This window comes from Hakea prostrata, chromosome 6, assembly GCF_041222555.1.
Source record: "Hakea prostrata isolate BN-2017 chromosome 6, UWA_Hpros_2, whole genome shotgun sequence".
NCBI lineage: Eukaryota > Viridiplantae > Streptophyta > Magnoliopsida > Proteales > Proteaceae > Hakea > Hakea prostrata.
In genome coordinates this window covers 35,600,577-35,627,098 of record NC_142605.1, presented here as the reverse complement: position 1 = coordinate 35,627,098, position 26,522 = coordinate 35,600,577, and the positions used below count along the sequence as shown (strand labels likewise).

The window sequence follows — 26,522 nt, the reverse complement described above, 5'->3', positions numbered from 1 at the left end:
CCAATCTTTAATTAAAAATCGAGTTGGGTGTATGTCAGGCTCAGAAGATTTGGGACAATTTGAGGAGTCCGGATCCTCACCCCGTCGGGGGAGCACGGACTGCTCCCCGATGGCTTCCCAACCACACAAACACGTGGGACCCACAGATGAAAATTTGAAGTTTTTTTTATTTTTTTCAAAAAGTGTTTTTTCACCTATGGGCCCCACGTGTTTGTGTGGTTGGGAAGCCGTCAGGGAGCAGTCTGTCCTCCCCGACAGGATGAGGATCCGGACTCTTAAATGTATGCTAGAAAGATGTGAGGGTAGTACTAATCTGCCCACAAAAATGAGAAAATGCATTGAGTAGTCTAACTCGAAACCATACCATACATAATATTTCTTTCTCTCTCACCATTGATTTTTTTTCTCTTTGACAATATCTCTCATCATTAATAACCTGGAATCTTTACATATTTCCTGACACGAATGGAAAACGATATGTCTCTTGACATGTATGATGTTGATATAATAAAGTAAGACAAACATCTTGAATTTAAGATGTAATCGCATAATTCATGCATTCCCTTTGTCTAGAATTCTAGTTTAATACATTGTATTTAATTATAATGTTTCAAGTCAAGATAAGTTTCAACTTTCAAATCCACACGGTAAGTGGTAACGTAACGCTAAATTATTAGTGAGAGCTAATAGCGTTTGAGCGTTTATTAAATTTATCTTAAAACCAACGTTAGTGATGAGTAATACTTCATGGGGTAAACAAGAGTGTCTAGGGCCTAGGCCAAACGTCATTAGAGCCATTGCTCATTGTATTAGTACAAACAAGATAATAATTTAAAATTTAAAGTTAGAACTTAATTTTCAGTTGAAAATTCAAATATTCAAGTCACAAGTCTGAATCTTTTATCCGTTAAGGTAGAGGTTTGTTCTCTTATCATATTTTTCCATCATATAATAAAAGTGAAGCACACATCTGAGTGCTGATAAAATGAATCAACGGTAAGACCTTCAATGGATTTCATATAGGTTTCCCTCCTAATAGTGTAGTGAAAAGATATGATGGAAGCACTGACTTCAACAATGATGGTTACAGGATCCAAACTTTGATATGGACGTGATATATAATGATTGGCTACTTAATAAAAATATAATTTCTTAAATTGTTTTGTAAGTTTATTTGAAAGCGATGGCATAGGATTTTTTTTCTCTTGCCATATTTAGCTAGAGGGCAACATTTAACTTTATTATTATTCTAATAGGGGTATGTTTAATATATATTTTGAAACATAGTGGATGTTAATACAATAATATAAAATTTTAAGGGTGTAAATATAGTTGTATGCAAAAAGAGGGGTGTATATGTAATTAAGTCTGTTGATAAAATGACTACAAGATTCGTTTATGACTCGTCACGATATTATTCGTCACGAGTGTTCCCATTGCGAACACAGGTGAAAGTATGAAACACTGTTGGAGCTGCAAGCATATCTCTAGGAATCTCTTCTCCACGAGATTTCGTAACTAAATCGTTCATTAGTTATCTCTAAAACAAATGATTAGCTTAATTAAAAAATGTTAAAAGCTACCTAATTACGATCCCTGCAAATCTCTAAATCTACGAATGTACGCAAAAATACATACATCAGCAAGTAAGAAAGCGAAAGATAGGGAGAGATTGAAAAGCAAGTGCTTTTAAATTTGAGATTGAAGAGCTTCTTTGAATCTGTTCTTATCAGTTCTTTGAATCTGAAAAGGTTAAATGGAAGGAAAGATTTCAAGATTTCAGTAATCTACTCAGCAACATTTTGACTGAAGTTCGAACTCTATATGCTCGGATCTTGGTCTGCAAATTGATGGAGTTGAGTCATGGCGGCTATAATCGGATTCAGAGACGGTGTTTCAACCGGAAACGGTGGTTCGTCTTCACCAGCCAAGGAGAAAGCCTCCACCAGGAGTATCTTCTATAGCCGTTCCCCTCTTCTTCTACGTCGGATCCGCCAGTTGCTTGGGATTGGGAGGCTTAAGCTACTTTTCCTGTTCTGTATCTTCTTCATCCTTCTTGTTATCGGCGGCAGGATCGGTTCTTCAATGCGACGGAGCCCTCATTACCCTTCTTCGGTTTCTTCTGCTTCTCGGTAGGCCCTTCTTTATCTATTGCTTCTTTCCTGAATTGTTGGACCACTGTTAAAATGCTCGACCTTTTTTAAATCATTCTTCTGTATTTCTTTGCTCTGTTTCCGTTGGACGATTCGTTTCTTTTTATTTCTTTAGTATTTTATCAAGTGAAAAATGGTTTTCTTTTTTTCTTTTTTTCCTACTCGAATCGAATGGAAATCGATTAGAGTATTCTTTGAATTCGGATTGTTTAATTTTAATGATGACAAACAGCTAAGAATGTTTATGGATGATTGAGCTCTTGATATCGATCTGGCTGAAACTATGGGGCCTTTGTTTGTGTCCATTGGAGTTAATTGATCAAAATTCGTTATGGGTCTGGATATAATTAACCTGGCTCTGTTATGGACTTTGGGCAAGGTTGCCTCCTACCAGCTATCTTTTTGGCCTACTTTTTGTGATTATTAAATTGTAACTGTCTCCTGCCTGTTGTCTGTTTTGGAAAGATGATGTAGTTTCAGTCAGATATGTAGTTGGTTCTTGCCCATATAGTTGATGAAAGCAGATTTCTCACTCGTTCACTAACTTCTTAATTGCATAATACCCATAGTTTTAGTTAATACAATTTGTTGTGTTAAGATCCTTTATGTTGTTCTTCAAGAAGCAGACTTGCCACAAAACAACTTTTATTCTCCCCCCTTCCCCCACCCCCAAGAAGAAGAAGAAGAAGAAAAAAAAACACAAAAGAGAAAAGGAAAAAAGAAAGGGTGAACAGAAATCTAAGGAAACAGCAGTCTATGGCACAAGTGCTGCAATGACTAATTCAAAGAACTGGTCCTTTGGATTTAAAAATTAAATGGTAGATTTCATTGGGGGTATATGCTTTTTATTTAATGAGTAATTAATTCACTTCTGTATGCATTTCCTTGTATCATGTTAGGGGGAGGAAGTAATTTTATTAATTCCCTTCCTCCCTCTGTCTGAAATAAAACTCTAAGCAGGTCTGCAATTGGATAGGCTGAAGAATGGCCTCTGTTATTGTAGCAATTGTAACAGTTCTCAGAGTTTTCACATGACCTTTCACCATGGTTTGGTTTTTATTAAGATTATGAGTAACACAACTTCAATTAGAGCAGAGACTGAAGATGCAGTATAGTAGATGAGTAACAAAAAGTGAGAGAAAATTCGGATTTTATTCACCTTTCGGTACAAATGAACACTCATTTACACTCAAGTTATCTGAGTGCAATTTATACTATATCCCCCTTGCCACCCCCCCACCCCCAGTTTGAAAAAAAGAAAGGTTTTACTTTCAAACCAGAAAACCAGTATAAATCTAATGACATTGGATGATTGAAGCTTATCAGAATCACACAGTTAATGAAGATGAAGTTTCATAACAATCTCTGACAAAATCATTTACTTTAATGTTTTGATCCAGATCAGGATTATTATTATCTAACAGTTGAAAATTGGTTGGAACAATCAAAATGCTGGAAGATCCCTCCCTTCCTACTCTATATTACCCCCAAATTTACGAAAATATTTTACAAACCAACATACTGTAATACCACATCTTGCTGAAAGTTACCTGAATGCCCTGGAAATATTTATACTTCCCAAATTGCTTTTTTCCAATTCTTTCCTCATCTTCCATTGTCAATGCTCTTTGTCTATTTCACTCAAACTGTCCTGCATAACTCTTCCTCCATTACTCCAAACTGAATCGGAATGGGTTATCTTCTGACTCCAGCTTCAATGTTTCTTTGTTCCAGTTTATGTGTAGGGAATATTTGTACTGGCGGATGAAGTCAAGGATTATTGTGTCAAACAGGAATGTATACACTTCATCTACTTTTATATGGAAAAGGGGATAAAAAAGGTCTGAACAAGGAGGAATATATTCATTTCATGTATTTTTATATGGAACAGTGGATCAAAAGAGGTCTACCTATTCCATCATTTCCAGGGCACATTAAATTACAGAACATATTCTTCCATGAGTTTCTACTCAGCCACCATTTGTCCAAACTGAGCAAATATATTTTCCTGGTAAAATAATGCTATTCAAAGCATTCAAAGGCCACTATTTCTTCCCACCAGTGCTGTTTCGCTCATTCACATTCTGCATGTTGGACTATACAATTTATGCAAGTTTAATGGGAACCGGTTTTGCCTCCTGTACCACCTGGCAGTATTTGGGGGTGTGAATTTATGTTCAGTGCCAGTATCATTTACAATTCTGTCTCTGTATATATTAATCCAAAATGTTGTGACTAATGGTTGATTCCTAGCTGGCAATCTCTGATAAACCAAATATCTGTCTGACTGTGGTCTTTATACACATAATCTATCTCTATGTTCTTGTTAGTGCTTTTCTGACATATTAGAACTTTATTTTTAGTGAAAAGCAAATTTGGTTGATCTCCTATTGATTTAAAACTTTTGACTTCACTGCAGGGGTGGTTACACAGTGTTGATTAACACATGGAAGCGCTATTCTCTCCTTAAGCAAGCTGTTGGTCATTATGCAGCATGTGGTGGGACTGATGCTATACATGTAGTTTGGAGTGAGAGTGATCCACCATCGAGGAGCCTAAAAGCCTATCTTGAACATGTTGTACAGTCGAAGTCACAAACTTATCATAAAACCAACTTCAAATTTGACCTCAATGAGGAGGACACTTTGAATAATAGATTTAAGCCAATTGAAGACCTCAGAACAGATGCAATTTTTTCTGTGGATGATGATGTTCTCATTCCCTGCACCACTCTGGATATGGCGTTTAATGTATGGCAAAGTGCCCCATCCACAATGGTGGGATTTGTTCCCCGCATGCATTGGATAGAGAAAGAGGTACATTAATTCCTTTGCAATAAAGTAATGAGTGAGATTTTCTACTGAAAGTGTTGCTTGTTGGTAGAACTCTGATAATAGAATTTATGATTCATTACTTAAACACCATATGAAAAGGACATCTACACATTTCTTGGGATAGAAAATGGTAGTTTAAATGTTCGGACAGCTATTTGGGATTCTTACCTGTGCGACTATACCATTATATGAAGGTTTTTTTTTATTTGTAGACGAGTGTATTATGTGGTGGAGTTGTACCATTTTTCCTTTTCCACTTGATCTTCCATGGCAACTGAACGGCTTGTAATATCATACAGTAATGCAGCAGTTATAGTCATTTGTGCAAGATTTATGTACTTATGAAATCGGATGAGTATTAATTCTTACAAGAAGGGGAAAAAACTAATTCTTCACAATAATCTTCTCCAGTGAGTTCTTTCACAGGAATTTCTTAACATAAAATTTTATCTGATGTAGAAGGACGGCGTTGCATATTATAAATATGGAGGTTGGTGGTCTGTGTGGTGGATGGGTACTTACAGTATGGTCCTCTCAAAAGCAGCATTCTTTCACAGAACATACTTGGATATGTACACATACACAATGCCTTCATCAATACGTGATTATGTGACCAGAGAAAGGTGAGTTGAGTTTACTCTTTGGGGTTGGAATATGTTTTCTTTAGCATCTACACATTAGGCAACAAACATTTACATGACTGATCTGCACTTCCTTTCATGCAGAAACTGTGAAGACATTGCAATGTCTCTTCTTGTTGCAAATGCCACAGGTGCTCCTCCAATTTGGGTTAAGGGTAAATACTTTGGCTGCCTCAATTCTCTCTCTCACTCTCTCTCTTTCTCTCTTTCTTGGGCTTGTTCACATACAGGAGCTATACTTAATAGTTTTCCAGAAATAGGTTTGGTTTGGTTTTTCATAGTACTTGGCAAAGTGTATCTGGTTGGCTTGATCAATCTAAAAGTCTGCCACCTGCTATGTTGGATGTTCCCAAATTGTGTACAGGGAGATATCCTGGTCCCCCTGCTCACATGTTAAATTTTACACAAATAAAGCTTGCCAATTGGAAAAATTAGAGCTTTGAAAATCCGAGACACACTAGCATTGGAGTACCATAGGCATGCATAGACACATATGAAAATGAATACCAATAAACAAGAAAGCAATGTGGTTGAATTTGAGTATGAAACTTGACAAGTAGGTTATCCAAATCATAATTTCAGGAGTTTATTTTGATGGGTCCATGGTGTGGCACTTCTCCAAGTATTTCATATTGGTTTACCATCCCTAGTTTCATAAATGCTATTCCTTGGGTAATTTGCTTACTAGTTTCATGCAATCACAGGGAATCTCTATGAGATTGGTTCATCAGGCATCAGCAGTATGAAAGGGCACAGTAACAGAAGGAATACATGCCTCAATGACTTCATTTCCCTCTATGGAACTATACCTCTAGTATCAACCAATGTTAAAGCAGTGGATGCAAGACATGAATGGTTCTGGTAGTAACTGAGGTGGCTCTTGCTCCCATTTTACCCCTCCTAATGAAATTTCTTAGATTTCAATTAATTACCTCCCACCTGTAACCTGCTGAGTGAGTTTGTACAATATGTTATATCCACGGTGTGGTTCAGTTCATGAACCCCACAATCCATTATTGTATTTAGTGTTAATTCTTCTTCTGCCCATCTGCAGTAATTAAATTTGAGAGGTTGGAAATTACTGATCCTTCCTACTCTCAGTTTGCACTGCTTATTTGGTTCTTAGATGAAATCCTCGCTATAAACAACATAATTTGTTTTCTTTTGATATAAAACCAACACAGGGTATTTTACTTATTTTAAACTGATATTTTTTTGGCTTCATGTTAGTTTCTACTTGTTAAATCAAATACATAATTTATTTTTTTGGTGGGGGGGTAAGAAAATGTGACAGTCAGGATGTAATTTTAAGCTTTGTGACACTTTTCAATTGAAACCTCAAGGGATTGGTTCAATTGGTACAATTCAACTACTCATCGTATGCGATTAAGAGTTTGAATCTCCTTGATATCATGGGCAAAATCTTGTCATATATTTATATAATTATAAAACTACCCCTCAAGGTGTAATTGAGGTTCTCAAATGAATTTGATACCGATGTATAATTTTTTTTTTAGGGTTTTAGTTAAAGACTCAAAATACTTCCAACATTTGGTGGGTTGAAAGTCCTAATCCTTTCTCTTCTCTTTTCTTTTATAGGTGAAAAGAGTAGAACATAATGCCAGAGATTTCAAGTTCAAAGACTTTATGTTGTCTAAATTTAGGATTCCCCAACCCCACCAGCTCAAATGGATCAGATTCTGGTATGGATCTGTGGCATAGATGGAATTCAAAAAGTTTCTTTGATAGAGATGGAAATCAAAAAGTATGTAGGTTCCATTTGTGAAGTAGGATTTCATGCAAGAATAGTTTTCATGTAACCTAATTCAGCCTTTCCCACCTGCATTCAATCAAAAAATGAGGACCACATTTACCAAATCTGGGAATTTTGCGCTAATCAAGCCATCTGAATCTCAAATTCAAAGACATTATAAAGGACCATTATATACAATTGATAAGAAAAGTAAGGTTCTTATTTTTCTCCTAGCCTTTTGAATTAATTGTTATTTTAAACTTCCTTTTCCCCTATGGCAGCGAGTTTGAATTTTAATTCTATTTCCCTTCATTAAAATTAAGAAACAAGCGTTCTATCCTATTTTAAAACCATATAAAGTCAATTCCAACTTCATTTATGAATATGAAAGGACAAATCGTTGGTTCCCACCTCCTACTTCATTTGCCCTAGTGTTGGATTTTTGGGGGGTTGGCTTTGGGGGGTTTGTCCCTCCCCCCCTTTCTCTTTTTTTTTTTTTTTTTTTTTTTTCAACCAACCAACTTACTATGCTAGACCTGTAGACCATATAGGGTATAGCAAATTGAAGGGAAACGGGAAAAAAAAAAAAAAAAAGGAAAACCAAAAAATGAGTAAATAAATAAAAAGATTAGCTTGATTGATTGCTGGGAAAGTGCAAGAGAATGGAACATAGTTTTAAATTACAAATCTTTGATTCTTGGGTAATAAATAAAATACAAAAAGTTTCATGTGTCTCCACTTTGTTCAATCCTAGCAAAATACAAAAAGTTTCACAAGAGACATTTAGAATGTGTGTCACTTTGTTTGGTTTGATCAACGTGTATTATGGTGTGAATCTCTTTCTCTTTTTTAGCAAATAATCATAATTAATAAGATGTGGGGTTAATCTTTTCCATTAGTATATTCTATAATGGAATTGATGTTTTCCAATCCATTCCATCCCACTACCCCTTCTTAAATCTTGACTCAATTGTATTGGAAATATAATTTATTTTCAAAAAAAAAATGACATGAAATCGTGTATATATTGGGTACTTGGATAAAAATAATCCAAACCCAATCCTTCTCATTTTAGGAACCCCACAAAATCTTAATTGTATTAGGTATTCAATCCATCGGGCAGAGATCTGTGTTTTCCTCACGTCTCTTCACTAAATATTAATAGTGGTACCCACTAAGAGTCACATCTATGATTCATCCAGTCAAAATTCAAAAATAGTCACTCTCTTAATATGTAGTAGAAAAATATAAGGGGAACGAGTTTGGATTACCTCCCCGTTGGGAGACCACATATTTTCATCACACATTTTATATGGGGCCAAAACACATCTTTTCACCACATATTTTGTGTGGGTAGACTTGTAAATGGATAGTCGAAATCCGCCTCCGAATTTGCATTCGTATTCGTCTAAAAGTATTCGTATCCGGAATTTTTCTTATCGGAAAATATCTGTATTCGTACGCTAAACAACCGGATTCAGATTCAGATAATTGCTTATTGGATCAGATAATATCCGGATAGAATAAAGTATTCAACATTTTTTTCTTTGAAAATAGATGATAGTCAGATTCGGATACCGGATAATCGAAAATCGGATATTATCTGGTTAAAGCAAAGTATTAAACACTTTTCTCTAAAAAAGGGGGCTAATAATCGGATTCGGAAACCGGTAGTTGGTAATCAAAAATTGGAAATTGGAAATAAAAAATATAAAAAATGACAATCACCGATCAATAATCGGATAATTTATCGGATCGGATTATTATCGGATATCCGAGAATGTTTCGGATTCGGATAGCGGTTTTGCTAATCGGATTCGGATTCGAATACTGGTGTATCCGGGCCAAATCCGATCCGTTTGCTGGTCCATATGTGGGGCTCATGTAATCACAGACTCCAACAAAATATCGAATTTTGCTTTAGACATGTGCCATAATGGTGTTGGACGGTCCTACCAACCAAATCGACCGTTAGATCGAGATTTCGATCGAAATTTCTATTAAATCCCGATCTGACGATGGAAACAAAATTACAAAATATGTGGTGAAAAGATATTAAAAGGAATAGAATGTGGTACAGAAGTACAGGTTTAAGGGAAGGGAAATATACCTTTACCTGACAAGTAGAGAATCCCAGCTTGAAAGAAACTCGTCTTTTTAGAACCTTTCCGCTGTCCTTGTTGCAGAGATGGCCTCTCACTTTCATTCTCAGCTCTCAACTTGTAAGGGAAGTGGTTGACTACAAAGTAAAAATGAAGAGGCCCTCAACATTATCACAATAGCTTACACAAACACTGAAACACAGAGGAGAGGAGAGGAGAGAAAGTGACATATACCTTTTGGTTGGTCGGAATTTGGAAGTGGATAACTTAGAAATTGGAATCAGCGAACCTAATAAGATGAAAAGAAAGTGGTCACCAAGGTGGGCATGAGTGCCATTTATTACCCTTTTACCCTCCCATTCCCGATAAAATCTATATTTTGTTTTAATGATTATAATAATCATCATCATAAGCCCCAAAACTTAAATTACAAAATTAATGAAAAAGTAAAGCCGGTTTACTGTTTCTTTACATGATTTCAACTGCTCTTCTTTTGTAAAGCTGTAAAGCAGAGACCTTAATAGGAAAAGAACACAAAGTCAAATTCATATTGGGAAGTTACCATCTTACCCATGTATCTCACGTGGATTGGTCTTATTGGTCAACCCAACCCTAGCCCACCGCCACCCAAAATCGCAAAATCACACCTACTCATCCCCTCCCCTAAGCCCTCAAGGCCTGGCCCACCCAGATGCTTTTTTTTTTTTATTTAGTAATTCATTTCTGTACAAAAATACAAAAATGTGAAAAGGTCGACAAAAGCAGAAGAAGAGAAGCAGAAGAGGAAGACGACGACCTAGAACAGAGTGGCGTTTTAGCGAAGCAGAGGAAGGAGCAGCTGAGACAGAGAGAATAATTTTTTGTTTTTTCGCTTCTGTTTCCATCTTGGCAACTTGGGTATTTTAGCTTTTTGACACTTTCTTCTTCTTCGAGAGTTGGGTTCTTCTTCCTCTGTCATGGTTCTCGATTCTCTCGTCAAAATTCAGTTATGAAGATTTATGTTTCTTGAGCGTTTTTTCTTTTGTTTCTTTCCACCATGCCCTCCCGCCAACAACCGCCTTCGCCGCGGCGGCTTTTGGATTCGTTAACCGCCGCAACACCACCACCACCTTCTCCACCTGAAGCGGCGGAGACGCATAATCACCACCGCCACCGTAGCTCTAAAGTTATTTTGCCAGTCGGTTGTACCGGCGCTGGTCTATCTATTCTTTTCTTTGTGGCCTTTCTTTACCGGAAATTGTCACGAAGTCGGACGGTTCCGGCCGATCTGAAGCCCCCACACCGTTTCTCTTACTCTGTTCTCCGCCGTGCTACCTCTTCCTTTTCGTCCTCCAACCGCCTTGGGCAAGGCGGTTTTGGTTCTGTCTACCGTGGTACCCTCCCGTCCGGTCAGGAAATCGCTGTTAAGGTCATGGATTCTGGTTCCTTGCAGGGTGAGCATGAGTTTCAGAATGAGTTGTCGATCACTGGTAAGATCGATTGTGACCGTGTGGTGTCGCTTCTGGGCTTCTGCTGCAATCGCAGGCGTCGTCGGATGCTGCTTGTGTATGAGCTTATGCATAACGGGAGCTTGCAAGATGCTTTGCTTCATCGCAAGTGTCCGGAGTTGATGGAATGGAAGAAACGTTTCGCTGTTGCAGTGGACATTGCGAAAGGTCTGGAGTTTCTCCACACCGTCTGCGATCCTCCTGTGATTCACGGCGATGTTAAGCCTAGTAACATCTTATTGGATTGCTTTTTCACAGCCAAGATCGCGGATTTTGGTCTCGCTCGATTGAAAACGGACAACTTCGATTCTGTCGCCGTTGAGATTGTCGAAAACGATGCGCCAAAAGCCAAGGCGAAGAAGGTAGAGGAATCGGAGAGTGGCGGTGGAGGAGGAGGAGACGAAAACGGATCTATAGTTGAAGAGACAGAGAGCGTGACTACGGCTTGTGATGACTGCAATGCGGGTGTGGAAAACTCGCCGGGCAGTGTCACCGGGATTCCTGATCCTGAAGAGTCACCGGAGACGACCTTTGTTGCAGAGGCGTCTCCTTCTGAGATATTGGACAAGACGAGCCTCTCAGAGCATAGCGTTGACAATGGGAAGGATGTAATTAGTGGCGGCGGGGGAAGCCGGTGGAGCGGAAGGAAGAAGACTGGTTCAAGGAAGGACTGGTGGTGGCGACAGGAAAATGGCGGAAGTGCTTCTGATTCTGGGGGCGTGAAGGATTACGTGATGGAGTGGATTGGGAATGAGATTAAGGAGAGACCCAAGAGTGATTGGGTTGCTGCGTCTTCAGCCTCTGCTGATGAAGCGACGGATTCGGTGAAGCTTGGGAAATCAGGACGGAAGAAACAGAGGCGTTTGGAGTGGTGGAGTTCATTGGACGAGGAGAAGATTGCAAAGAAGGGTAAGAGCCGAAGGCCGCGAGAGTGGTGGCGTGAGGAGTTCTGCGAAGAACTTGCTAAGAAGAAGAAAAAAAGTGCTTAAATCCAGAAGTGGTAGTAGTGTTGGAGAACGTTGGTGGTTGAAAGATGAGGATTCGGTACCGGAGAGGAAGAAGAAGAACAGTAGGAGGAGTAGTCGAAGCAGTGTGGACTGGTGGTTAGAAGGGCTCAGTGGAGAGCTCAGGAAGGGTCGTTGGCGCAACAACAGCCATGATTGGGGAAGCGGAGAGATACCCAAGAGTGGCGGTGTGAGCAGCACACCAAGTATGAGAGGCACCGTCTGCTACATCGCTCCTGAGTTCTGTGGTAGTGAACAGATCTCTGAGAAATGCGATGTTTATAGTTTTGGGGTGCTGTTGTTGGTTGTCATCTCCGGCCGAAGGCCTCTTCAGGTGACTGCTTCACCCATGTCTGAATTCGAACGAGCTAACCTTCTTTCATGGACTCGTCATCTTGCTCGAGCTGGGAAATTGTTGGACCTAGTTGATCCATCTATAGAGTCTTTGGATCGAGTTCAAGCTCTTCTCTTCATCACAGTTGGGCTTCTCTGCTTGCAACGCTCACCTCTGCATCGACCCTCCATGAAAGAAGTTGTGGCGATGCTTACCGGTGAATCTGAACCTCCCCATTTACCTCTTGAGTTCTCTCCTTCACCACCTTATCATTTACCGTTCAAGTCCCGCAAGAAATCTCGGGCAGCTAAATGATGTTTCTCGCTCCGTGAAAAGGAAAGAAGAAAAGAAAAAGAAGAAAGAAAGAAACATTTTCTATTGTTATAGTTCATTTTTATCGTAATCTTCTATTTTTGGATGATTTATTTATGTAAAAAAAAAACAGAGGCGTAGAAGAAGAAGTAGAGTACATGGATTATTATTAATTTTCTTCCTTTTCAGCTGCTATTTTTCAGATTAACTATCTTCCTGAATTTCTCGCATTGCTCTACTCTTCAAATTAATCCCTTCATTCATATGCGCAGTTTTTTTATGATTTCATTCGCAGGAATTCCCATCGTCGAAAAAGACATGTAAAACTCCTCTGCTTATCGAAGAAGTTGAGTTACGGAACCCCCATGTTAAGAATCAAGTCATTCATTTTGATTTTGTTGTCAGAAAAGGAAGGTTTGGGCTCAGACAAATTTTTCTACCCGAAAAAGAAGTTCAGATCAATTCAGATTGCTTGCCGTGGAGAAGAGAGAAAATTTGGGGCTCCACTTATACTTATCTGCAAAGAATATCAACCTCAAACACATTCCTTTCATTAAACGAAATGCAAAGACCACCCCACCAATTCAGACGCTGGATGGAGATATATATATATATATGATCTCATTCGGTAAACCTGGGCTGCTACGGATCCATAGATTTTAGAATTCAACAACAGTATGTCGATGACGCCCTACATCAAAAGCTGTTCAAAAGAAACACCACCTTCTTGCAAACCCGTAGAAGTCCTGCTTTAAGATGACCCAGGTTTGAATATGGTTTGAATATGACTCGCTACATCCCCAGATTTCCAAGGAAGCGAACTGAATTGATATTTGAAAAGAAAGAATAGAGTACTTTCCCTACCTTTAAAAGAAGCAACAAATATATTTATTTGACAATTTAAAGAATACACTTCTGCTGCTGAAAGCAGTTCAATTATAGTTTCTGATGATCTAGAAGCTATCCAGCTACTTTAGCCCTTCATTCTCCATCTTCCCAAGAAAACGATAAAGAGCAAACGTAAATTTCTCACTAAAAATAATAGATGATGAAACTCCAGAATGTACAAGTGATCGTTGATGTGATTGGTGATTGGTGATTGGAATATGAGAATTGGCACAAATTAATTTCTATACAAATTTAGTTCCCATTCCTGGGCAGAAATCTTTTGCGTGGAAAAGATTGTACAGTTGGGAGTTACTTTTCATACAAACTGATCCCTGTAGAAAATGGAAGACCTCATCAATATTGTCCCACACTAACCACAAAGTAGTCCATGAAGATATAACCTAGCTTGTTGCACATAAGCAGTTACTTGTACGATCGCTGATGAGTCTTCTTTTGTGAGTGTCGACGATCAGAGAGATGACATGAATATCTGAACATCAAAGATGAAGACCATCAACACACCAAAGATGTCTCAGATTCTCAGTAGAGAACTAAACATAGCATTTTTCTTTCTTTTATCATAGGACTTGAGTTAGCATACCGATCATCTTCAGACTCTTTACTTGATGGCTCCAGTATGGTTCTTGATGATCCAACTACCTGTCAGTGTGTGTGAGCACAAAAATTATACATAACTTCAATAACATCATCAATCTGAAGCTTAAATAGATATTCATTTGGAGAACTCCTAGACCATAAAGACGCTGCAATAGTCTTGGACAAGGTTACCCCTAGGTAAGACCCATTTGATAGGAATCTAGATAGTTGCTGATAAACTACATAAAACATATCTATATATAGTAACTTTCTACCAAGTGTGTCTATTCTACCAGTCCTAGGAACATGAGAGCTGTAGTTTTGACAGCAAGAGACTAGCATGTATTGCAGGTCCGGACTCACCATTGAATGAGCCTTGCCTTCAAGGCATCCTAGAATAAAATTTGCAATGCTAATGAACATTCATCATCTGGTCTCTTCTGCCACTTTATTTTAAATGTTCATGGGAAATCTTCTAAAATTTCAAGCCATCCATTTGTATAAAAGGTCCCCTTTTACCCAGCAGGCTGCAACAATGCACCATGATGCTATGACTATCACATAGGAATCTATTTGGACCATAGGGCATCCAAGAACAATAGATGCCAAAGTATTCCATAAATGTATAGCAACTTAAATTTGATCAACATTGAGATGCTGGTTAATAATTTATATAGTTTTTTACATGTCACCCACTATTATGGGGGCGAAATTCAAGGATCCCCACTATTATGGCTAAAATTACATGTAACCTACTTGCAATATTACAAGTTACCTACAATGAGGTTCTTTATCAAGATTAATAGAAAAGTAAAATGACCCTAATGCCCTTTGGGCAGTTAAATTACCTATTTACCCCCATTTAATACCCTTTCATACCCAACCCTTCAGTGGATACCACCACACTGCTGCCTGAAATCTCATAATTTTTTAGTCGTAACCTCATCAGTAGAAACAGGCCTCAATTGGAACTAAACAAAAATTTCCCATTTACTTACTCGAATCCTGACTGGAATTTCAATACACAAGATTTGAAGTAATCGTTTGCAACCTTGGTTGTAAAAGGAATCCAATCAATCTTTCAAGAAACCCTTGAATGGCAGACCAAAATCTCCTGGGATTTTTCAAATCGGAAGTGTAGAGGATACTGTCATCAACAGTGCCGGAGGAGCTGCGCTATGGCAATGATGGTCTATTTGAAATAGGGTCAAAGATTGGACGAGCGCAGAAGCATTGGTTGGGGATGGTGGGTAGAGACTAGGGTTTTTTAAGAAAATGGCGAGAAAGAAATTTCCGACAGGGGATAGTGGGCAGAGATTTCCGGCAGGGGTGTGGTGGTTTCTGGCGAGCTGTGGGAAGAAGCACCCACCTAAGGGTTAGGTATGGGAGGGTATTAAATAGAGGTAATTAGGTAATTTACCTGCCAAAGGGCATTTGGGTCATTTTACAAAATCTTGATTAAAAACCTAACTGTGGATAACTTGTAAGTTGTAATATTGCTGTGTGGGTGACATGTAATTTTAGCCATAATAAGGGGGAACCCCGAGTTTCACCCCCATAATAGTGAGTGACATGTAAAAAACTCTAATTTAAATGACTTCTACTCTGTATTTGTCAAGGTATCATACAGATGCCTAGGAATCTAGATGCCTTGTTGATGTAACCTTTGCATATGACCCCCTCCAATGCCTTGGGCCACTGAGAGAGTAGACAACATGACAATGTGGCCCTCAAGGTGGCTTCCTGGTAGTGAAAGTTACACAAGCACAAGCAAACACAGAGTTACTGAGTAGGTATGATGCAGATCATTAGGGGAGAGTCAGCCACCAGCAGTCTGTCCAGTCCTACTCCGCTATAACTTAAGTCCACTGATCCCGCAAATTTGGGGTGACATTCTGTCAGGGTCTAAAACCATATTCAAATCCAAATTGTGCCTCATGTAGCCATCAACCAGCTTCTGGGAAAAGGAGTTGCTTTGAAAGATCTTGTGAAGTGACTATATGCCTTTGTGAAGAATTTCAAGAAGATTCAGAATATATTGTCGGTCCTGTGCTAGCTTGTGCTGCAAGAGAAGTTCTGCCAAGGACTGAGATTGCATAGGAAGATGCTCCCAAGACCTTTTAAAGTTTGCTTTTTTGAGTACTTCCAACTTCTGTTCTATTTTTCAAAAGTTAGACTTTCCATTTCATGTAATAGCAATATCGGAGTCTTAGTTTCTAACATGCAATATTTCTAGAAGAGAGATATTAGAATAAGAGTCATTTCAATTTTGAAGCTCCCAATCCTTGTAATATGTGTGTTCCATTAGTTAACAAAGGAATGGCTGGACAAAGGCCACAATTTGTAGAATAATAATAAGAAGAAGAAGAATGGTTCTATGATGACTCTGCGATGCACAATCCCTGGTGGGAGATTGCGTGGGTTAAGGGGTTTTTTTTTTGGTGGGGGAAGGAAGTCTAACCTAGGTTTGAGTGAGAGGCTCAACCATGTCACTTCCATTTATTCTGATTTCTTCATTTTCAGCTGCTGTTCTGTCTCTTCCCATTGGTAAGTCTTTTGTTGGTTTCTGCGAGCCTTTCAGGTTTTAGTTTGTCATCTCTGTTGATTCTCATCTGAGCATTCAGTTCTATTGTTTTGAATCAATATTTGAAGTTTAATGACCTGCAGATGGTACAATAGGTCTATATAATATTAGTAGCTGTTTCTACCACTTTTTCCAAAATTACAACCTGCTGCTTTCTTCACCATCTAGGCCTGTGGTCTAGGCATCCAGGTGTCGTCTAGGCGACACTAGGCACCTTGTTTGGTATTGCCATGGTTTTCTTTGTCCCCTCGGATGCCTAGTCACCTTGACAACTATGATACAACTATGACAGGTTACCCCTTCACTGTTATCTTACAGGTCCCTGAACTTGGATTGTTTTGCTTAATGAAATGGATATGTTGTTGACCGGAGAAAAAAAACGACGCAACCATGAGGGGTACACCAGATTTTGAGAGTTTGTTCATTACATTAATTGGTAACTTCAACCAGAATCTTGTCCCGTCAGGTTAATCTGCCAGTAGTTATAGAAAAAACCTTATTTCTGGTTCAATATTAGGCTATTGTTCTTGTTTATTCTGGGGTTTGCTACTCCCTAGCAATAGATGGTTGTAAAAACTATCAAAGCAACTGCTCAGTTACAGATGCTTGAACCCAAGATAGGCAGAGCCTCCAGTTCCTTTCACCAAGTGTTTGATTTTCAGTCACCTGCGAAAGCACCCTATCCCTTTGCCAAGATTACTAATCTTTATCATTCAGATAATGGAATATTTATGTTCTTTCTGTAGTTCAATTGCTATATATTGAACAGACAAGTGCAACTGATTGGATTTTAGGACCATCATGTCGATGCTTAGGTCTAACAGGTTTTCGAATGGAGATAATTGTTGTACACTCCAAATAAATCACCATGTTTTCATCAATGCACAAGATACTTAACATACAAGTATTAAAATCAATCCAAAATGCTTAGACTTGGTAAGCTGAAGGCAGCTGCATGCCAACTGGAGATTAAGAAAGAAAAATACTAACCAGACCATGTGATGCCTTGTTGCTTCTGCCAAGGGTCTGCACGTACTCTTCATATGTCTGTAATATCGACCAAGAACTGGCTATTACCATAATGCTCACTTTGACTGCAAAGGTCTTTTGATATTTGCTATCTGATCAATAACACAGTGAATTTCCAATTTCACCATACAATATTTACAGAGGTAAGATTTGGGTATATTTTGATAAGATTTGCATTAGCAATTTGTGCATTGTAAATGCAGAATAGCCAAAGGTCAAACTGTGAAAGGAAAATGATGCTCTTGAACATAGTCTGGCAACTTGGACTTTTTTATCAACTCAGGGCCCTCAGGAATCCAGTGAATTAGGGGGCGTCATTTAAAAAAAGAAATTTCTTTATGTATACAGAAAAATAATAATTAGAGTTGTGTTGGGCATGGTGGTATAGTTTCTATTTTTGCAGTTTCTGGAAAATGTTGAACTCTAGGTTTGCATCTTGCAGTATGTGTTTTATGGCAAATTTGAACTCTTGTGTGCATGGTTATCAAAGCATCCGCCTAGGCGACAAAGCAGTTTTTGAACCGCTTAAATTGTTGCCACATTACTAACGGCTGATTTCTTGCCGCTTTGCCGCCTTTTGCGCCATATTGCCTAAATGCTAAAGCAACCACTTTTTTTTACATTTGTAATTTTTGCATATTAGTTTTCTTTTAATTATAATTTATTCTACAATATCGTATATAAATTTAAATATGTGAGCCATTTCGGAATCGATGCCCAATTTTGCAAATGAACTCCAAGGCCCAAAGTGCCTCTCGGCAATAGAATGTGAAGCATGAGACATATTCAACATTGATAATCAATGAATCATTAAATAAACAATGACTTGGAAATCGGAATGATGAGATCTATTAATTTATCATGTCGGCACTGTTTAGTTAAAAAAAAGGGAAAATGGATACATCAATTCTGATTACTGATCTATGCACAAGAGTACAAGACACTTAATTGGCGTCACACTATCATAGAGGTATCTTTTTTTGGATAATTTTTCATAATTGTGATCCTTAAATGTTTTTTTATTTTTATTTTTATGAATGTAATTGTTGAATGTTTGTTTAGTACTTTAGTTTATTATAAAAAGTATTTGTATTAAAAAGTAGTTTAAAAGTAGTTATATTAGAAATATTGACTAAACCGCTTTGGTCGCTTTATTGCTGCTTAATCACCCCCATCGCTTTGGTCGCTTTACCGCTTTAATAACCTTGCTTGTGTGCTTGAATACCAACTTTTGTCACTTGTAAACCCAAAAAAAAAAAAAAAGAGGAGTTGCCATGATGGTTGGTTGTTCACTTGAGTCCTTTGATATCATGGATTTGATGCCACAAACTTGCGTTTCTTTCCAAAAGAAGGAAGAAGTTTGATTGATCAACCCTGAAAACTCAGTTTGAGTGAAGCAAGTTGCCCAAGTAGCAGAGTTGACTCATCTTGTGTCTCAAGCACTCAGAGACCACATAATGACTTGACTCTAAACATAACCCAGGTTAGTTAGTTATCAGAAGAATATGCTCCCCAAGATTCAAATTTTTTAAGAGGTTAAATTGCTTGAGGTTTACTAAGAAATATCAAAAATTGATTACTCTAAATTCTATAAGACATCCCAATAACCAAGAACCATAAAATAACTCAACTATATGCTTCGGAACCAAAATTACCAAGAATAACCAGTTGTCATAGTCAAAGTAGTGCATTCTGAATTACAATTGGGTTACATCAAGGATCAACCTTAAGCCCTCATATTTTGTGATTAACATGGATGACTCTTAACTAGAGGTATACAAGAATTTCTCTTTCATGTATGCTTCCACAAGATGTTATTGTTTTGGTAGATGAGGACTAAAGGCAACTTGCAGCAATGGAGTTCAAGTAAAACTAAGACAGGGTTTATGGTGTATACCTTAAGCCACACGAGTATGGACAATAAGGCAGTGAATATTGAGGACAGGAAGACTCGACATAGTGACTACTTTAGGCACCTGGTGGTGCAGGACCACATGTAATAAATGAATAGATGTAGGGGAAGGGGTGCACAATTGCACGCTCTCAAGGAAAAAACCTAAATTTCTATCCAAATCACCCTTTCTATTATTAGACTACAAGCACACATTTAAAAAGGAAGTAAAAAAATCCCCTAGTTGGATAATCATATTAAAAACAACTTGCAACCCAAATTTTAACACTAATTCCTATGTTGATAACCCAAAACAAACAAAAGACTGAAATAATAACCCCCCCCCCCCCCCAAAAAAAAAAAAAAAGTCTTCCAATACTTGAAAGACCAAAAACCACTGGATTGGTTCTTTGTGGGTTAGGGTCTTCAAAGTGAGACTTCATCACCTGGCCTCAATTATAAATAAAGCAGGTGACAGAGGATGATATTGCCCTATGGTACGATGGAAGAAGTGAGGTCCATCTAGGCTATTGTATGATTGGTACATTCCTTCAAAAGCTTAAAGGAAAATTATAGACAACGGTCATCTGACTGGCAATGATGTATAGTACAAAATGTTGGACAGTTAAAAAAAATGTCTCAAGTGAAAGATGTAGTGGAGATGCGTGTGTGGTAAAACTAGGAAGGACAAAAGAAAGGTATGACCATATTACAGCTGGGTTGGGAATAGCTCTAAATAATAATAAGTTTCAACAAAATCAGTTGAGATGCCATGATCATGTTCAATGGAAGCCTTGGAATTCCAATATAGAAGAAGATTTGATTCAGATTGAGGAAACTGAAACAGCCAGTGGCTGATGCCACTAAGATTGTTCAAATGGGTAAATTGATCTTAGGATACATATTTTTGGCCAACAGGTGGGTTCCATAGACCTCAAGGTCTTATTTTTGGGTTTATTGATGTAATAAGGCTAATTTACAAGCCCACAATATGTCGGTAATGTTAGTACACGGGATTAATAGTTACCTCAGGAGTGGGACATGGCTTTATATTGGGCTTAAGTATGACTAATATATGGACCCATGAATGGGCCCAGCTATGATTTAAGTCACTGGCCAAAAAAGGGCTTGGCTGGGCGAATTATAACTCAAACCAACAGTGATTAATTGGGACCTTGTTCTGGCTGGCTTTGCACTGCATCAATTAGTCACTAAGATGTATGTCTTCGTGAAAATTTCATCAACTGTAATTTAATCTACACCATTCTTATGTGAACAAATTCTACAATTTCACTCATCAGAAAACAGGTATTAATGATCACATCAACAAGAAGCCAGGTCCTATGAGTTACTAATAATTTAAATTACCAAAGCCATATTTAAACAAAGAAAGAGTCAAAAATGAGGTTAAGGGTACAGGTACCATATCAAGAAAATCATCCTCAGATAGGGAATCAACAAGATGGCTTCTTTTTGAAGACTGTCCCCCACTATTCAGCTGAAAAGACACATCCACATTCCCCAGTGTGCTACCATGATTCCCATGATCCGACAAAGATTTCTTCTGTGAACTTCTTGATGCCTCAAAATTGGTAGGGTGTTTATTGGGAAGAAATCCCCTAGGAGATCTTCCATGCATTGGATGAAAATAATTTGCTTCACCTTCTGGGTTGTATTGGTAGAGCGCAGAAGGATAAGCCAAAGGTGCCCTGGCCCATGCCATATGCAATGGTGCAATATGAAAAAAATCATCCTGAATGGGAACTGGAGATTCCAAACAAGGTCTTTTAAAAAAGAATTCATCCCTAGCAAAAATGTTCCTGCATCCAGTCATACAGAGGATTAACATGTTAAGCATAGAGGGTAAAAATATGTAACACTCATTGAAGAAGCCAGACTGGTACCTTTTCAGATTCCCATCTATATCAATCACTCCGTCGATGAGCTCACAAAGAGCTTCACCAATATCTTGAGGCAACTCCTGGAAAAAGTATGATGATCACAGTTACATATTCAAACTCAGACTAGTTGAGGTTTAATGCAAAAATCACTTAATACAATATACACCTGGCAGTCTCTGCTGATTTTGACAGGCTTGTAGTCATTTAGTGGATTCTTGAGATGAAGAGTCTTTTGAAAAGCCAAGTTATTTAATCGCAACCATTTAACTTTAAAAGTTCGCCCCCATGGATTACTTCCACCACTGGCATTACCCCAAACACAATCTCGCCTCCAGCCAACAGAAGACATCATCTGGGCATACCCTTGGAAGAAACCACTCATGTTGACACTAAATATTAGAATAACTCTGTCAGAGCTCTGCAAGACAATCATAAGCTCCCCTGTGAAGAGTCAAGGTTGGGAATATTCTGCACAACATTAAACAAAACAAGATCTTACATGATAGGCTTCTTCCAAGATTGGTTCATTCATGACCTGAGTGGCCCAAATTCCTTTCTCGATTGAATGTTGGATATTGTGATGGTTCAAACTTTTAATGATGAAGTATCTAGTTTTATAATGTCCTCCATTTTTCATTGTAGTAGAATTTTCTACTTGGCTGGAAGAAGGAATCTGCTCTTTTGTCCGACATGGATGGCATTCCTCATTCTCCTTGTAATTTGAACTTCCTGAGAACAAAACTCTCAACTTACTAGTACATACAAGCATAGGTTAATACTCAGTGATGTGTATTAAAATGTATCCCTATAGAAACTATTAGTAAGGGGATTATTGAGAAGACACCGGCAAGGAAATGCATAATTTAGACACAGAAAACTGAATACATGCACCATCCATGTGAGCAAAAAAAAGGGGACCATAATTAAGATTCATTACTAGTAAGAAACATCAAAATCCCAAAGTTCACTTTCAGAATATAGCATAAAGGCATTGAGTTCATGAGAAAACAGCAATATAACATCAATAGTTTTTACTTTGTTGAGTCCATGCAAAGCATTTGCCTACACTCACTCACTTGGTATTGTGCACAAAGAATCTTATGAAATTTCAGATTTCGCAACCTTTGCAATTCACAGCATCTAAACCCAAAGAACAGTAGGGCGGGGGTATGCAGTGTGTTTCCATGATGCATGAAACCTCCCTGACAAACCGAAATCATACATAACACCAAATAAATACAAACAGTAACATAGGGAACTCCTAACAATTATGATGTTTAAGGTTCCTCCAGGGACACTGCAACTGCCAGTCAATTCAATAGCAGTAAGCATACAAACCTATCTAGTACGAGAAAGTTGGACATTTCTAACTCGAGATATCCACTCTCAGCAAATTCAAACAATAACTAAAGATACGAATAAGCGACATAAATTAAAAATGCAAGACAACATGATTCATCCGTTACCTGGATCATTTAGATTCTCCAAGTCATTTTTGGATTCAGTCATTGATGAATCAACAACAGATGCATTCTCCTTCCCAGTATCACTTGATAAATCCTGAATTACACCCTTTGCTGGTAAGACTTAATGAATGGAAGAGATAAGGTAGCCTATAAATTAAAAGAAATATATATTTACATGATTTCTGAGCAGAATAATACTTAATTAAGACTTGGAAAGTGAAGAAAGGGGCATCCAAATTATTAATTATCAAGCAATTGTTAGCAAAATATATAACTGGTGTCCACCAAAAGATGGATAAACACTACACATCAGTGACATGCTACATAAAATTAATCAGATCAGAACTTGTTCATGGGTTGAAAGTTTCAACACTAGGTAGACAGTTTTGACTGTGATTCTAGTATAGTACAAATAAATATGAAGTAAATGGTTGCAAACTTAGCAAATTTTATGATATTTGGTGTGACTGAGGAACTGCTTATTGAACTCAGGTCCATATCAATAATTCAACAATCATTCTCTATTCAGTTAGACAGTTACATAACCTGCAAGTTATAGAACCTCGGGTAATTAGGTGGGGATGAATTAAATACCCCAGACTATGGTACAAGAGCCACCAGTTTCAACTTATCAAGTTGTTGGCAGCTTTAAAAATCCAAATTTAATAGTTGTTTCCATGATATTCAATAAAATCTGCACATAATCAAGCATCGAAAGCAAATGAAGAACACTTCATCTTAAGTTAAAAAGCAAATCCCGCAACACACCATTCTGAATAATAACACCCAGGAAGACTATGGAAGTACACGTAAATAATCAGAAATTTCAAGTCTTAAGATAGCTCAACATGGGAAATACTTTACCTCATAGTCCGGCCTCTCTGTGGGAATTTCTCTTGGTGAAAACATTTCTTTCTTCAAAATCCTGTTGAAGTTGAATAGGAAACTTGAACCACAATAGTAACGAAACTTCTACCATTTACAATGAACAACTGCTTGCACTGATAAATTGGAGAATGACAAAAACGAGCAAAGCAGCAGGCATAAAACCTCCCAAAACCAAAGAAAGAAACAACAAAGACTTGCATCTAACACATCTCCTTGGGCACTCTAAGTTCCCTTCCACTAGAATATCTGTGAAACCCCCCCCCCCCCCGACCCCACACACACCCACCCACCAAGAAAAAAAGTGCAAACAGCCAACAAAAAAACACACAAGGATACATTCTCATCTCTCAAAGAATCCCCTCACCCAACCGAACTCCTACCATGCTTCTGCTGGAACACAAGTGATTCCTAACACCTGAAGGACCAAGATTCCCAAAAAGCACCCCATCAAAACTCAACTTTGACCATCCAATTTGAAAAAGGAGCACACATTTACAAGCCTCTCCATGTCAGGTCTAGAGTAAATTATCAGCTCTTAATCTCTATAGAGAGAGTGTAAGGAACATTGACGTAGATGCCGAGATGTTTGGCAAGAAATATGCTAGAGGAGCACTGGTTCTATTGTCCATATTTGCATGATAAAAAGGGCTAAGGCCTTGCTTTAAGAGCTAAATACCTAGCTTTGAGGAGCCTAGCTGGCTAAACAGCCAGAAAGCTGAATTCTTTAAATAATTTAATAGAATATCATATTCCCTTAGTTTTCCAGAACTATTATCATTATTAAAATAAATTAGCATTTGATAAGAATGTATTATGCCTCTGCTAGTTTATAACGTAATCATGTTCTCTCACACATGAAAGGATAGCAGCATTATGCTCGGGTTCACCCCAGCCTTAGTTGAATCCTTACCACAGAGATTCAGCGCACTTGTCTTCTTGGAGTAAAATAATCCATCTTTTAACCAAATGCTATGAAAGCTAACCCCATGAGCAAGAAATGGAGTTAGATATTTCACAAAATTTGACATCGCTCTAATTGTTGTGTGGACTACCAAAGGACATTAAATATCAAAATTACATGAAAATTTTCATGTTTCATTGTATTGTTTCCTCCTGCCCTGTTTTTATGTGAAGCGACTCTTCCACCCTTGTATGTGTTCCAAAATTAATATATGACATTTAGAAGATCCCCTGAATCTGTATGAAATCCCAAAACTTTTGAAATATGGGTGGACTTAAAATCATTTGAAAGAAGAACTACACTTGTTAAGGAATCACTCCCTCACTCTCTTCCACCACAGTTGAATCAAGCTCGAAAATAGTCCAGTTTTACCAACAACTCGTCAACCGCCCCCAAACCCCCCACAAGGAGAGGAGGAGGGGGTGGAAAACATATAAAGAAGTGTTTTTTTTTTTGAATGACCATATTTTCTAGCCAATTCAGCCAAGGATTCTCCGCCGGAGCATTCAAACCTTCTATTACGGACAAAAAAATTAACTCTTTCTTCTCCAACCCTTCCCCTCTAAATCCATTGGCCCTTTTCTTGGCCCAATTAAGTTCATACAACACCATTAAGCTTATTCACTTTTACCCAAAAAAAAAAAAAATTTAAGCTTAATCACATCCATTTATACTGTCCCATGATGAAATCTAAATAATAGTCTTACAGGTCTTTCCAGAAACAAACTAAATCTGAAACAAGGACACAACTGAACATACGACAATCACTTTTCTTATATAAACCATGGGAAAATCTTCAACCAAGTTGGACAATAAATATATCCAAATGAACTGATCAATCGAAAACGAATGAGAAAGAAGTAAAGAAAAGAAGCGTACCAACAAAACAGGCCTGCTAAAATGTGAATCAGACTGCAAAGTGCAAACGGGTAGCTTTCGATGTAGCCCTCTATGAAGACGAACGAAACGAACTCCCCAGTACAACCAAAGCCCTAAACATTTCGCACTTCTCAGTCCCAACTTCCTGCAACAGCATCTGTTAAGACTGCAATTGGGTTTTTACTGTTTTAGCCCATCTTAATTCTTGATCGCTGATACGCGTCGTACAATATGCACGAGCAAAGCAATTTCCCGAGAAGAGAAGAGACAAAATGGAAAATGGAAAATAGAAAAATAGTCTCTTTTAACTTTTAACGAGACTCTGAGAAGATCTAACCATCAAACCAATCAGGATTTAGAAAAGGCTGAGTCATCTTGCCTGTTGCATTCTCAATCATCACTCCATCACCCTGACGATCACTTTGAGATTAGATTTGCAAATTACACGTGTGAATGCAGATCGGATCTGCACCGTCCATATGGTATGAGAAGTGGCTCCCATATCCGATATATGGTGTGATCTGATGCATTTCGATTAGTAAAACCTAACACCTTAAAGAGGTCGTGGGTTTGACTCTTGATTATGGTATATGTAATATCATCATCCTGTATATAGGAAATTGCTTAGGAGCAAACATTCAAGATTGAAATATTAGTTGAGCATTAATTGCAGCACTAAAGTCGAAAAAGGCCCTTATACCAAGAAAGGAATTTAAATCCTCTATTTTGCTTATACTTCACTTTTTTCTCATATTTCTTTACTACACAATAGGGGATGAGGCCCACTAGAAGGGATGTTTTCCAATATAAGTCCGAAT

General features: G+C 38.0%; 2 protein-coding genes and 1 pseudogene across 3 annotated transcripts; 2 read left to right on the top strand and 1 right to left on the bottom strand.

Annotated features, from left to right (window-relative positions):
* The first annotated feature begins 1,577 nt into the window (after positions 1 to 1,577).
* Positions 1,578 to 7,562, top strand: LOC149013679 (glycosylinositol phosphorylceramide mannosyl transferase 1-like). Of its 2 annotated transcripts, XM_089159573.1 has the most exons (6): positions 1,578 to 2,132; positions 4,573 to 4,969; positions 5,447 to 5,610; positions 5,713 to 5,783; positions 6,333 to 6,501; positions 7,228 to 7,562. In XM_089159573.1, the coding sequence occupies exons 1-5, from the start codon at positions 1,864 to 1,866 to the stop codon at positions 6,491 to 6,493; spliced, it is 1,062 nt and encodes a 353-aa protein (XP_089015699.1). In that variant the 5' UTR covers positions 1,578 to 1,863; the 3' UTR covers positions 6,494 to 6,501; positions 7,228 to 7,562. The 2 variants fall into 2 exon arrangements, with proteins under 2 accessions (XP_089015699.1, XP_089015698.1); XM_089159572.1 differs by lacking the exon at positions 7,228 to 7,562 and having other exon boundaries at positions 1,583 to 2,132; positions 6,333 to 6,863.
* Positions 7,563 to 10,239: 2,677 nt separating this feature from the next.
* Positions 10,240 to 13,156, top strand: LOC149013678 (receptor-like serine/threonine-protein kinase At2g45590 pseudogene; annotated as a pseudogene).
* Positions 13,157 to 13,398: 242 nt separating this feature from the next.
* LOC149013677 (YTH family protein) lies at positions 13,399 to 25,814 on the bottom strand. The gene is made up of 10 exons (XM_089158381.1): positions 25,705 to 25,814; positions 23,841 to 23,901; positions 22,977 to 23,070; positions 22,010 to 22,239; positions 21,677 to 21,928; positions 21,514 to 21,590; positions 21,033 to 21,429; positions 17,680 to 17,736; positions 14,110 to 14,168; positions 13,399 to 13,998 (listed from the first exon to the last, which is right to left on the bottom strand). The coding sequence occupies exons 2-10, from the start codon at positions 23,883 to 23,885 to the stop codon at positions 13,932 to 13,934; spliced, it is 1,278 nt and encodes a 425-aa protein (XP_089014507.1). The 5' UTR covers positions 23,886 to 23,901; positions 25,705 to 25,814; the 3' UTR covers positions 13,399 to 13,931.
* Between the last annotated feature and the right edge of the window lie 708 nt (positions 25,815 to 26,522).

Bases quoted from the DNA above. Each gene is read 5' to 3' on its own strand.
- LOC149013679 (XM_089159573.1), top strand. From the start codon at position 1,864: ATGGCGGCTATAATCGGATTCAGAGACGGTGTTTCAACCGGAAACGGT. The intron at 2,133-4,572 runs GTAGGCCCTTCT...ACTTCACTGCAG, and splicing joins TCGGTTTCTTCTGCTTCTCG to GGGTGGTTACACAGTGTTGA. The intron at 4,970-5,446 runs GTACATTAATTC...TATCTGATGTAG, and splicing joins TGCATTGGATAGAGAAAGAG to AAGGACGGCGTTGCATATTA.
- LOC149013677 (XM_089158381.1), bottom strand. From the start codon at position 23,885: ATGTTTTCACCAAGAGAAATTCCCACAGAGAGGCCGGACTATGAG. The intron at 23,071-23,840 runs GTAAAGTATTTC...GGTGTAATTCAG, and splicing joins CAGAGAGGCCGGACTATGAG to GATTTATCAAGTGATACTGG. The intron at 21,929-22,009 runs GTAAGATCTTGT...ATTGTCTTGCAG, and splicing joins TCTTGGAAGAAGCCTATCAT to AGCTCTGACAGAGTTATTCT.